General features: G+C 38.6%; 1 protein-coding gene across 2 annotated transcripts in view; it reads right to left on the bottom strand.

The window, feature by feature from the left end:
- Positions 1-13698, bottom strand: part of SYNE1 (spectrin repeat containing nuclear envelope protein 1) — a 443793-nt gene that overhangs the window by 85521 nt on the left and 344574 nt on the right. For both annotated transcript variants that reach the window (XM_070603011.1, XM_070603013.1), the window contains 6 exons: positions 9137-9292; positions 6140-6310; positions 3977-4110; positions 3363-3567; positions 1473-1655; positions 772-918 (listed from right to left, as the gene is read on the bottom strand). In XM_070603011.1, coding sequence (XP_070459112.1) covers positions 772-918; positions 1473-1655; positions 3363-3567; positions 3977-4110; positions 6140-6310; positions 9137-9292 — 996 coding nt within the window. The remainder of the gene's footprint in view (positions 1-771; positions 919-1472; positions 1656-3362; positions 3568-3976; positions 4111-6139; positions 6311-9136; positions 9293-13698) is intronic.

Raw genomic sequence — 13698 nt, 5'->3', positions numbered from 1 at the left:
TTCATAATTAAGTAAAACCCTTTAAAAGAAAAATATCAAGGGCCAGCCCAGAGGCAGAGTGGAGCAGTGGTTAAGTTTACACACTCTGCTTTGATGGCCTGGTGCTCGCTGGTTTGGATCCCAGCTGTGGACCTACGCACTGCTTATCAAGCCATGCTGTTGCAGGCATCCCACATATAAAGTAGAGGAAGATGGGCATGGATGTTAGCTCAGGGCCAATCTTCCCCAGCAAAAAAAAGAGGAGGATTGGCAGCAGATGTCAGCCCAAGGATAATGTTCCTCCAAAAAAAAAAAAAAAGATAAAAATAAATAAATAAATAAATAAAAGAAAAAGATCATTCTGGCAGCTATGGGTTGGAAAGACAGCAGTGGCTTCAAGAAGATCCATGGAGGTCACTGCAGTGGTGTGAGAGAGAGAGAGGGTGGCTTGAATGAGGAGTAGATGATGATAGAGATGGAGATGGGAAGCTCAAGGGCTACGAAGGAGGTGATTGACTGGGCACGGGGAGGGACTAGCGGTAGGAAAGAGAGAGCTGTGTGGTAGAATCCTAGGAATGCCCCTGGCTGGGCTCCCATCTCGGGCTGTGAAATCAGCTTGTGCTCCTTGCCAGCACACTGTTCACTTCACAGGAGAGCAGGGAAGCAGAGCTGGGAAGAGTTTCCTTGCGAGCTCAAAATGAAAAGTAGGCCTACGCCAGGAGTTTTGAGTCTTCCTTAAGATTTGGAGGACAGAAGATAGAAGATCTCGGACTAGGACCTCAACACACTTACCTTAAGTTCTTCCATCCTTTCCTGGATGGTCGAGAGGTCAGATGAGTGGCCAGGGTCCTGCCCTTGCAGGATGTCTTCAGCTTCTACTACCCAGGCCTCCAAAGCTTCTAAACTCTTGGTGAAAGTTTCATAGTCAAGAACTCCAGCCTTTTTTTCACAAAAGAAAATTGGTACTTAGAAATCTAGTAAAAGGGCAAGTGGATATTGAAATTAATCTTCACATTCTTGGGTCACACTGCCATTCTCAAGATGCCATTCCTAAAGAAACAAGGCTACCAATGATTTAAATTTTATTCTCTTTATTAATGTAATTTTTCTAAAACAGAATTATTTCTATGCACCGTTAATTAACCTATTAAGGTTATTTTTTTAAATACATTATCAAACAGAAATATATTCTGATTCTTGCAAAAAGTTGTTATATAATGAATATTAAAGCTACTTAGTATTTATTAATAAATAAGAACATATTTTACTCAGTACCATGGAAAGAAGCATTGGTTTAGGGGCAAAATTACATTGTAAGGAACAGTGCAAGACTCCCACCTTTCCAGGTCCCTATTGGAACTTCCAAGTTTTCTTTAATTCTTTGGTCTTGGACGTGGGATTGCCTCAATGATGAAAAATTCTTCTTTTCCCAGGTCTATGCCCAGACGTTATAGGATACCCAATTTACAACATACTGGCTATGGGCTCCGTACCTGTAACACAGTCTGCTGTTTGCAAAGAGCCTGCTCTAGGGCACACAACTGTTGACTCAGAGAGAGCTGATCAGATTGAATGGCTGATGCTGCCGAAGCATCCACTTGTTGCTTGAGTTGCTCTCCCAGCTCATGCAGCACAAAAAGGGAATCCTTGACTGTCCCCAGTCCTTTGAGGAGGTCCTATTGGAGAGGAAAATATGCGCATCACGAAACACCATGTTAAGTGTGCTCATTGTAAACAATCAGCAAAGGGTCACACATCTAGAAACACTCAACTCTTATTTGTCAAATTATTACACTAAATAACCTTCACCTGCAGAAAAAAAATTGAGAAGTGAATCTGATTTTTAAAAATATGCATGTGTATTAACACTTTTGAAAACATATGTACCATTCTGATAATAAAAGCTACATAGGTTCATTGTATGACACTGGAGAAACGCAGAAAAACATACATAAACAAGAAAAAAACGCTATCTACAAGTAGAGCCAATAACTGGAGACATTCTGGCAATTCTTTCCTGCTTCCTAATGTAATTGGTATCAAATAGAAAACACAGGGCTGTGTTGTATCATTCTCTACTTAATATTATACACACAAGGGATGAGTCTGTCAACAGAATCTTCTGCATGCATGGTCACATTGTATTGGGTACCACAGACTCTCCTGTCTCAGTGGGGTGTAGAACCCTAGCAACAGTTCTGATGAGCAGGGCTGAGAGCTGACTGTATGTCCATTTTTTCCCATGGCATCTCTTGCCTCCACTTTTTGTGGGGCCCTCTTATATGCTCACAGAATAAGCCAATGGAAATTCCCAGTTTCTGGTTTCCATCTACTATTTAGAGATGACAAATGACTGGTTCTGCTACCTGTAGCTGGTGCCCCACCAGACATGGTGGAGAGAGTAGAGCCTGCTGTGTCTAAAGCAGTGACTGCTGTGAGAGGAAGAAAAGCAAAGGGCAACTTTAACCTTGACACAGAGCAGAAAATCCACAGAAATGATTTGGAGCACTACACTCTAAAACAGGTATATACAGTATATATAAAAACAGCTCAGGAGGCCTGAAAATTTAAAACGACCAACCTTGTAAGGATAAACTATGGAAGGAGAAACAAAAAAGCACTGAATTATCTTTACTGTAAATATTAAACTTTAGCTTTAAACTGATCATTATTCATGTGAAGGTATTAGAATACGTTAAACTTTTATTTATGCACTTTTTATAACCTGCCTAATTCTAATAAACTCATTGGGGAAAGTTTATTAGAAGATCTTTGAAACAAGTTCATTAAAATAAAGACAAATACGGACAAACAGTAAGAGCCATATAATGGGTGAAACAAGAGAAGACCAGTTTTCAAAAACCTTAAGTAGGTTATTGGCAGCTACAGTGAAAAAGCGAAATATTAAAAAGCTATTAAAAAGAAACATATCCATAAATCAGGAGTGAAAGACTTCTTTCTACCATTAAATTCTTAGAAGAAACACTGTTGATACTTACATAAGAGATAATGACCCTAAATGGACAATACCTTTAACAGTGTATTTTTATAAGAGGTAACATTATTCTCTATATGGTCATTTCTTGTATTGACCATCTCTACAGAGCCAAAATCTTTCACATGGATTGGATCCCATTAGGAAAAATGGGAAAACAACTCATCTTAAAAAAATGAAACAATAGGAGGGGCCCCTTAAATCTGATACATGTGCAACTGTGTTATGAAAACCTAGCAGGCTCTTTGATACTTCAAACAATTATTTTTGGATAGTTGTCTCACATATTCAGACATATCAAAAGCTTACACACATCAGCACTAGCCCTGATAAACTTGAGGAATCTAAGAAAGGTGTCTTGTGAAGGCACCATAGTTTCCGAACATACGTTGCAATCTTGAATCCATGTAGCAACTTCGTCATCAGCGATGTCCTTGTTAGTGGCTGCCTTCAAGAGCTCATTGGTTCGATCTTCCTTCTGCTGAACCATAGACCCACACTGTTTGGAGTAGTCCTTGTACCTTTGCCAGAGTTGAAGTAGGGCCTTGCTGGAGTGCAGCTGCTCAGCAATCTCTTCCAGCAAGTTATTCCATCTGGAAACAATAGCCAACACTCATGGGCAGATTACCACCTCTCACCAAATGCCATTATTTACTATTTTATTTTTCATGATCTTGGTTCATGTGAATATGGAAATAATGCAGGGATGTCTCATTCTTACTTAACATAATAAAAAAAGTAACATTTCACACTCATATCTCAAGGGTACATAGTAGAAATGAAGTCAATCTTGGGTATTTAGTAGTTCTGATTTTTTTCTAAATATCTTTGCTCGGTTTACTTATCCTTAAATTCATTTTGTGAAAATTAAAACATTAAAAGAATAGAGCTTAAATATACAGCTCAAATTCAAAATGCCAGCAAGCTTTAATTGTATCATTATTTATAATAAGGTTGTGATATAAATAATGCATCACAGTGTCAAATTAGCATGCTCCATACCTCATATTGGCTTCTTTCAGTGTATTGCTAAGAGTTTCTGTCACAGGTGGGTGACAATCTTTTAATAATTGGTTGGTGACAGAGCCAAATTTCTGTAAGCTCTTTTCCTGTTTTTCCAGATCATCTTGAAGATTCTGCCCAAACAAAAAGTGCCACAGATAACATGACAGGATCTAAATGCTAATCATCCAATTTAAAAGTAATTTATAGCTGTTTTCATAAATATATGCATACAAATACATAAACCATGACTTTGTTCCAATGCCTTAGAAGCGTTCTTTCGATAATCATTTCTTCTCTTTTGTGAGTTTGTTCTTATGGGTGTGAGAAAAAATTCTTAACCATTAAGCCTTCCTATGGTCGCATCTGGGATGCTGCTGGAAAAGCTCATGCAGGATGTCTTCGTCCACCAGCTAGTAGGAAGCTATGGTGGTGGTATGCGTGCAATGTCACACTGCGGTCCTCTTTGCTGCTCAAAGTCAAACCCCAGTCTCTGTTTTATTACGTATCTAGAATTGTTCTACCCAAAACTCCTGTAATCAGACTTTAAGAAGCCATGGCCTTTCTGAGCATCTTCTCTAAGTTTTATCTCCGGGTGCTCTTCCTCCCAAAGAATATTTATTAGACAGGCTACAGGCTTGGCAGAGTCTTCTACCAAGGGCCAGCGAAGGAACCTGAAGAAAGATATTTCCCTGGAAATACTGCTGAAGTGATAGCCTCAATTTTAGGAAAACTCCACAGGTGAAGTCGACTACAAAGATGCAGTCCTATTTAACACCGATATCTGATTGCCATCAAATCAAAACATGCAAGGAAAAGACCCCGAACCCTTCCATATCTTAAGACAACACCTGCAGGTGTTAAACACAGAATAAGCTAAATTTAAAAGTTCTTCCAACCTCCTCAAAGCTATAAAATCTGTGGGTTTTTGTGGGTTTTTTTGGTGAGGTAGATTCGCCCTGAGCTAAAATCTACTGTCAATCTTCCTCTTTTTGCTGAGGAGGATTCTCCCTGAGGTAGCATCTGTGCCAGTCTTCCTCTATTTTGTATGTGGATCACTGCCAAAACATGGCTGCTGATGAGTGGTGTAGTTCCATGCCCAGGAACTGAACCAAGGCCGCCGAAGCAGAGTGCGCCAAACTTAACCACTCGGCCACAGGGCCGGCCCCTATAGAACGTGTTTTTAAAACTTACTATTCTCAAAGTAAGTTTTAATGCTTCTTAGTATTCACAACAACTATTTAAGGCTTAAATAAATTATATATATATATATATATATATATATATTTTACTCTTCCTCCATTCTGCCCTACCCACCCCCCCCAAAAAAAGAAATTCCCTCTAGAAAGTCTGCATATGAGGTCAGCAACATATAAACGCTGATTGCCAAGCCAGGGAAGTGGACTCATGTAAGGAGGGTACATGCTGGGCTCTTGCTGGTATCCCATCCCTCAAGGACCTGCCCTGCCCATCCCACAGTCTGCGTTATTTAGCCAGGGAGAAAGACGAGCGGCAGGTAAGAGTGCCCAGTGCCCAGGTGCGCAAGGGAGTGAGGGCAGCAGTTGATTTAGGGCAGTGACTTGAGATAGGAGATGATGCTGTGTTTAAGTCAAATAGTGGCAATGTCATTCTAGATGAACGCAATGATAATGGACACACAGAAAACCAAGCAGTAAATGCTAGAAAAAGAGGATTATGTGTAGACATTAGATAGACCACTGAAAGTATGCTGAATGAAAACAACTTAATAGTTTAAAAATTTACCACTTTCGCTATTTTTCTCTTTGCTTTCTTTTTAATCCCTTAGAATATGTTTGGAGAAGCAGGATAAAAAAGAGAAAGGGAAGATATAAAAGGCAGCGACATGGATTAAAGAGGCTGATTTGGGTATGAAATCATTTTATAAAATACATTCATGAGGATATTTACGTAACAGAACTTAAAAAATCATTTAGTTATACACCAGCTAATCCAGAATTTGGTATCCACAAGCAAGTGTGATTAAGTAACAAATCAAGAAGGTAAAATTAATTTTAAATATTTTTAAAATAATTAAACATAAATAATATACAGCAATGTTCCAGGGTGATGTTTGCATTTGCTAATTTTTTGATTTTCTCAAATTAAAAAGAATGTTAAGGATGGCTTAAACTCATTCCTCACCTGAAGGCTGTCTACCTGAACCTGCACAGCTTCCAGAGAGCCGGTCAGCAGACGGAACCGGGCGAGAGAATATCGCGCCTCCATCAGGTAACTGTTTATCTCATCAAAGGCCACTTTGTGATGGCTCCATTGGTCCAGCACCGACTTCAACAGCATCTTCAACTGCCCAACCTTTCGAAAGAGACCGACACGTCTTATCATGGCATAATATTTAAAATGATGGGATATATACTTAAAACTGGTGGAAAAAAATTAACATTTAAGAACTTCATCAGGGTTTCAGACATTATGAATAAACTCAAACTGAAAAAAAAACAAAGATTTGAAAAGTAAGATATAGGAACATTGAAATGTATGCCTTTCATACTTTTGAACATAGTCTAAATTAAAATGTCTAAAAAGGTTATATATGTAACCTTTGTATATAATATAAAGTATTATATAATATAAAATATATAATATAAAGTATAATACTTTATAATATAAACCTATAATATAATATACAGCTTTTCTTTTTATTATATATAAAAATATGTTATATATAATACAAACCTTTTGATATATAGTATGTATATTATACATATCTACATAATATAAAAATGATAAAGGGTCAATATACTTAATACCACAGTTTAGGAAATATATTCAATGAATGTTTCAAAGGCATTAACTCATTTAATCCTAACAACCTTATCTCCATAAAGTCACTATCCTCATCTTATAGATGAGGAAACTGAGGTTCAAAGAGGTTATGAAAATCACCTGAGATCATATTGTTAGAATCTGACAGATCTAGACTTGAAACTAGGCAGCCTAGTACCAGGGAATGAAACCTATCTATCTATCTATCTATCTTTCTATCTATCTATCTATCTATCTATCTATCTATCCATCTATCCATCTATCTATCTATCTACCTACCTACCCACATCTATCTATCCATCTATCAATCAATCTATCTATCCTCTATCTATTTCTCTCTCTATCATCTATCTATCTCACATATGCACATACACACACTCTCAAATGAATATCTTAAGACAAAACATCTAAGAACATTCCTTCCCTATGCTTATCTGCAATAGACAAGTTAAGTTTTTAGTTTTGTCTGTATCATTTAGAAAGATATCTGTTTTGGACTTCTCGGATGTCACCCCTGATGTTCTAAAGGTAATCTTTTGAATATGGAGTAATTATGGCTATAATTAAGAAAAGAGATCACATAAATTAATTTGCATCTACAGTCTCTGCTTTTCTTCTTAGCATAAATATAACATGTTGAAATCAACCAAGATACCACCTAATGGGCCAAAGCACTAAGAAAGTACTGCTCAGGAATGAGACAAGGCCCACAGGTGCAGACGGGTGCCTGGGCCTGTCCTATGAAAGTCAGAAACAGACATGAAAATGAGGCCAGGGGATCAATCAGAATCTTTAAATAGTCCACTTCTTCTTTGTATTAGTTTTGTTTGTTTTTCATGAGAAGATGTTTCTATGAAAGAATTGCTTAATTTATTTCTATGGGAAATTGTCTCCAAAAATTTGTGATGATTTATAAAAAATACATAAAATAAAATAGATTTAAAATCAGCTTAAAGATAAGGTAAGGAAGACCTGGAGAAGAATCCATAGGCTGTAGAAGCTGCTGATTGTAGGCCATTGGTCCCAGGCCCCTAACTGTTTGAGCCTCAGCTCCCATCTCTGTGAAGTGTGGATGGTTACTACCTGGACAGGAGTGTGCAGGGCAGTATTTGTTGTTGCACGTATTCTTATCACTGAAGGATTCAACACTCCATTTGGTACATATTCATCAAAAGTGTTCATGGAGCTTATAGCTTAGTGAGAGAAATGAAAACAAACAAGTAGACTATATCGTATGTTGGAAGTTGATAAATAATACAGAGGAAAGCAAAGCAGAGAGGAGAGTGAGGGAGTGTGAGGTGGGGATGCAGAGGTTGTCACTTAAAACAAGGTGCTCAGGAAAGTCCTCACTGAGATGGTGAATGTGAACAAAGACTTTGAAAAGAGGGAGTGACCCACGCGGGTATCTGAGAGAGGGTGTTCCAGCCAGTGCGAAGTCCGCGAGTGTGGGACATGCCCGGTGAGTTCAAGAGTATAGGGAGACCAGTGTGGCAGAAGCAAAATGAACCTGCAGGACACCAGCAGGAGACAAGGTCAGAGAGACCACGGGAGGTCAGGTCACGTAATTCTTCAGGCCCTCACCAGGTTCTGGCCTCATTCTGAATGAGACAGAAGCTACTGGGGGAGTTAAGCAGAGGACCGGTGTGATCTGAGTTCCATTTTAACAGGCTCTCTCAGTCATGGAGACTATTTAGGAGGCCACCAAAATAATCAAGGCAAGTGGCGATGGCAACTGACACCTGGGTGCTGGCTGCAGAGATCGGGGCAGAGGCTGGGCTCTAAATCTATTCTGAAAACAGGGCTGACAAGATTGCTGATGGACTTGATGTGGGGCATGAGAGAAAGAGAAGAGTAAAGAAGGAAGGAGTCCAAGGCTTTCTGCCCAAGCAACCAGACCAGAAGGGTACAGTTGTCATCAAGATGGCAGAAAGTGTAGGTTTGTAGGGGAAGAAGAAGAATTGATTTGGGCATGGAAATTTGAGATGTCAACTGATCATGCAAGAGGAGATGTCTACGGATTTCTCTCTGTTTCTGTCTCTATCTAGAGTTTAGGAGAGAAATCCAGGCAAGGGATACACATTTGAGAACTGTCTGTACCTAGATGGTATCTATGGAGATGGGAATGGAGAAGAGTATTAAGAGAGTAACGTTTATCATAATGTTTACTATAGGAAGCATCCAAAGCTAGACTTTTTAACAAAGAGATTAATAAGGTGGACTTAGCAGTACAAAGAGAAGAGGTATAGATTTAGTAATTATTTACTCAGTTCCTTTAGGAAAACCATAACCCATGTCATGTTTGGAGACAAGATGGTAAACGTGGCGTTGGAGCCAGCTCTCCACGAGCAATATTACCATGTGGTCTAAATCTGCCCAGGTCTGGCTGAGCTCCCGGAGCGTGCTCCTGACAACGTCAGACACTTCTTCTTTCTTGTTCTGAATCAACGCAAGTCCATTCTGTTCAATTTTCTCTACCTCTTTTTCTTTTGCTTTAATCAAATCTTCCAGATCCTGAAAGATTAAAAAATAGCCATTTAAACTTGTTCTATTATGGGACTCTGGGGTGCCCTGAAATTGAGCCATTATAGTCTCATATCCTAAAAATCTTTCCTCATCCAAAAAGCTTATCATTCTCAGGAGAGGGTCTCCATGGCAATACCTCCTCTTACATTTATATTTTAAAAATAGCCTTTTTATTCCATAAGAAATCAGCTAACTTAAAAAAGTAAACTTTGGGGGCTGGCCCCGTGGCTGAGTGGTTAAGTTCGTGTGCTCCGCTGCAGGTGGCCCTGTGTTTCGTTGGTTCGAATCCTGGGCGCGGACATGGCACTGCTCATCAAACCACGCTGAGGCAGCATCCCACATGCTACAACTAGAAGGACCCACAATGAAGAATATACAACCATGCACCGGGGGGCTTTGGGGAGAAAAAGGGAAAAAATAAAATCTTTAAAAACCAAAAAAAAAAGGTAAACTTTGATTACCTAATAGATAAGGAAATTGCTCTGTGTAATTTTTTTCCAGAAGCTACAAGGAAATATATGACAGAAATAATAACATGATTTATATTCTTAAATACATTTATAGTAGACCCCCCCTTATCTGCATGGGATACGTTCCAAGACCCCTAGAGGATGCCTGAAATTGTGGATACTACTGAACCCTATATATACCATGTTTTTTCCTACACATACCTACCTATGATGAAGTTTAATTTATAAATTAGGCACAGAAAGAGCTTAACAACTAATAATAAAATAGAACAACTGTAACCATACACTATTATAAAAGTTACTGAAGATCTTAGCAACCTCAGCATATGCTATCTTTTCTTTCCTTCTTAAGTCAAGAATTTTCACCTTCTCACTTAAAGGAAGCACTTTACGGTTTCTCTTTCATATATCCGAACTGCCAGCATCACCACTCTTGTGCTTTGGGGCCGTTATTAAGAAAAATAAGGGTGTCTTGAACACAGGTGATACTGCAACAGTCGATCTGATACCTGGGACAACCACTAAGAGACCAGTGACTAATGAGTGGGTTGCAGATACAGCAGGGATCCACTGCACAAAGGGACAATTCACATCCCAGGCAGGACACAGCGGGACCCCGCAAGATTTCACCACGCTAATCAGAACAGCGTGCAATTTAAAACTTATGAATTGTTTATTTCTAGAATTTTTCACTTAATATTTTCAGACGTGCTTGACATTGGGTAACTGACACCACAGAAAGTGAAACCACGGATAAGGGGGGACTACTGTATCTCGGCGTTGGAAAAGATACACAGTCCTAGCCCATAGGGTGAAATGGGATAGAATGGTATTCTGAGCCTAGTAGCTGAGATTTAGTTACATTGCTGCTACTATGGAGGTGTGCCACTTTGGGTAAGTTACAAACTTCCACTGGAAGTTTCAGAGGGAAAATCAGAATCTCCATTAACCTTGGGATTAGAACTCAAGCCTTCTGAGGCTACTGACTCCCAGCCCAGTGCTGGGGCTTATCATCTGGACGTGAATTGGGGGAGGATGCAACCCCACATTGGGGTGATGTCACGAGCTGTATATTAAGGCACGGTTACATTCTCATATTCAGACGTACACCCCCAGAACCAGATACGTAGATGTGCAAGCCCTGGAGGATAAGTGAAGAAAATTCCTAAATACTTTAAGTTTGGATAGTGTCTCAATTCTGTAAAAAAGATTTTTTTTTACTTCCCCCTCATGATCCACCTACAGATAACAACCTGGGATTGCACAGTCCTATTGGTAAGACACCAATGCCGACTCCAGTCTCTGCTGTGTTAATTACAAACGTTGGGCCTCTTTTATTTTTGTTTCTGTGTGGTCCAACCTTTTAATCACTCTCTACCCCATTTATAAAATACAAATAATAATATTTGCTTACCTCAAAGGGATAACATTAGATACATAAATATGAACTATCTTTTAAGCTGTTAAAAACTGGGGAAATGTAAGACAAATTATTATATTCAGCCATTTAGTAATCTGCCACTCTTCAGTGCAAATTTATTTATTTTTGTCTCCTTAATTATCATGAAGCTATTTTTGTCCCGATGCATTAATTAGAAATTTATGCAATTAGTAGCCTGAAGAGATCATTATTGTTTTTAATATTATTCTTTCATTTCCATTTTATAATTTTGTCAATATTTTGACAGCTTTGATAACTAGCCAGAAAATAAAGATAATGATTACTAAAGTGACAGATCCTTTATGCAGTATAGAAACATAATTGACTTTAACTTTACTATTTAAGGATTTTTCTTACCCTCGTTTATCCATAGGTGCTAACTTTTTTAGCGAGCAATATTAAACGAATGATTCATTGCTTAAAACACATCTCTAAAATGCCCTGCACATTTATGTTGGCATAAAGCAAAACCCAGGAGGGAAACAGGACTGAAATATATATTTTGTGAAAAATAAAGGTGTGTTTTCCTTTCCTTTCAATAATAATGAAAAGACGATTCTGTTTCTGATCAATGAAGGGAAAAGCCAAAGGTAACATTTTTTGCTATAATAAATCATTCTTAACTTGAGTTAATTCATAACTATCAGTTTTTATGTTGGTTTAAATTAATAAATCACCTCTGAAAGAGTGGAAAAATATTCAAGATTTTTTAAACAAAACAGAGCTCGAATCCAGTCACGGATTTAAGGATCCTGGCTGGAAGTTCATACTTTGGTCCAGAGGAACTCTTTCTCAAAAATAACAATAAATTTTTATCAAAGTTCTGCCAAATGGAACCTGCCAGTTAGACTACTGAGATTTATATGTGATGCCCCAAAATAACTGTGTAGGCTACTTTCATTCTGTTCTTTGTTTCAAAAAATGACTTCTCATTTGAAATCACAAATTGGCATTGGTGTAGTTCTTTAAGCCACACCTAAAGCTTTCCCTCCTGACATTGCCTGGTGTGACCTCTTTGGGAGACTAAAATTTGGGTCCAAAAAGGAGTAAAACTTGGCCGAGCTTCTGCTCCATTTTCCAGATATTGATGTCTCTCTCTGCTAAATAGAAGACACATTACATGAAAAGAAACAAAATGGAAAAATGGCAGACAAAAAGTACATACAAGAGTGGAAAACAATAGTGAGAAAGTTAAATGAAAAGAAGAGAAGGAAGAAGAAGAAAAGGAAAAGGAAAGTTATATTAACATATTAGCTCAATCTTTCCACAGTAAAGTTTATCACAACTATGTAACAAGGAAGCACTAATCTTGCTAACATTAACACAAACTATCTTTAATTTTAATGGAAACATTTTAATTTAGGAACTCATCAAGAGGTATGACTTCTTATCCTTCAAAGTGAAATTCTGAAATTTTGGCTGATTTGTACATTTTATTTATTTTTATTTTTTTATTTTACTTATTTATTTTGAGGAAGATGAGCCCTGAGGTAACTACTGCCAATCCTCCTCTTTTTGCTGAGGAAGACTGGCCCTGAGCTCACATCCATGCCCATCTTCCTCTACTTTACATGTGGGACGCCTACCATAGCATGGCTTTGCCAAGAGGTGCCATGTCCACACCTGGGATCCGAACCGGCAAACCCAGGGCTGCCGAAAAGGGGAACATGCGCACTTAACTGCTGCGCCACCAGGTGGGCCCCTATTTGTACATTTTAGAATTGATGGCCTAAACTAAAAATACTATGGACCCCTGGAAAATTGGAAATGCAATGAGACTGGTTGATGCGTATTTGTGGTCTTCAACCTTTTACACTGTCTTCTGATGTGAAGCATTTTTTTAGAAAATTTCAAGGTATTTCTCTAGATGATGGTTTTCTTTGCCATTTTTGTGCACCCTCAAAATTCTAATCCATTTGCTTGTCAGCTTAGCAGAAGAGCATCTGCTTTTCCTTTTCTGAAACAAAAAGCTTTGATTGAGCGTTTAAATATGTGTCTCTTTACATTTGCCCCCACAGAAAAAGTGCTAGTTGGAAGGAAGGCCATTACCAAAGGCCTTTCTTTCTGAAATCTAGAGGATAAAAACAAGGTTTGAGGGCTGGGCTGGTGGCGCAGCAGTTAAGTTCACACATTCTGCTTCTTGGCAGCCCAGGGTTCGCCGGTTCAGATTCCGGGTGCGGACACAGCACCAACTTGGCAAGCCATGCTGTGGTGGGTGTCCCACGTATAAAGTAGAGGAAGATGGGCATGGATGTTAGCTCAGGGCCAGTCTTCCTCAGCAAAAAAAGAGGAGGATTGGCAGTAGTTAGCTCAGGGCTAATCTTCCTCAAAAAAAAAAAAAAAGAAGCTGAGCAAGGAGACCAAAAAAACAACAAGATTTGGAGAAAGGAGAATTTCTGCAGAATGAGTCTTCAATTGTTCTTAGAAAATACTACAGAGAACCATCACAGCTAATCTGTAACATATACAAATTATTGATTCTT

This window comes from Equus przewalskii, chromosome 32 (assembly GCF_037783145.1).
Source record: "Equus przewalskii isolate Varuska chromosome 32, EquPr2, whole genome shotgun sequence".
NCBI lineage: Eukaryota > Metazoa > Chordata > Mammalia > Perissodactyla > Equidae > Equus > Equus przewalskii.
This window is presented reverse-complemented; position numbering and strand designations above follow the sequence as displayed.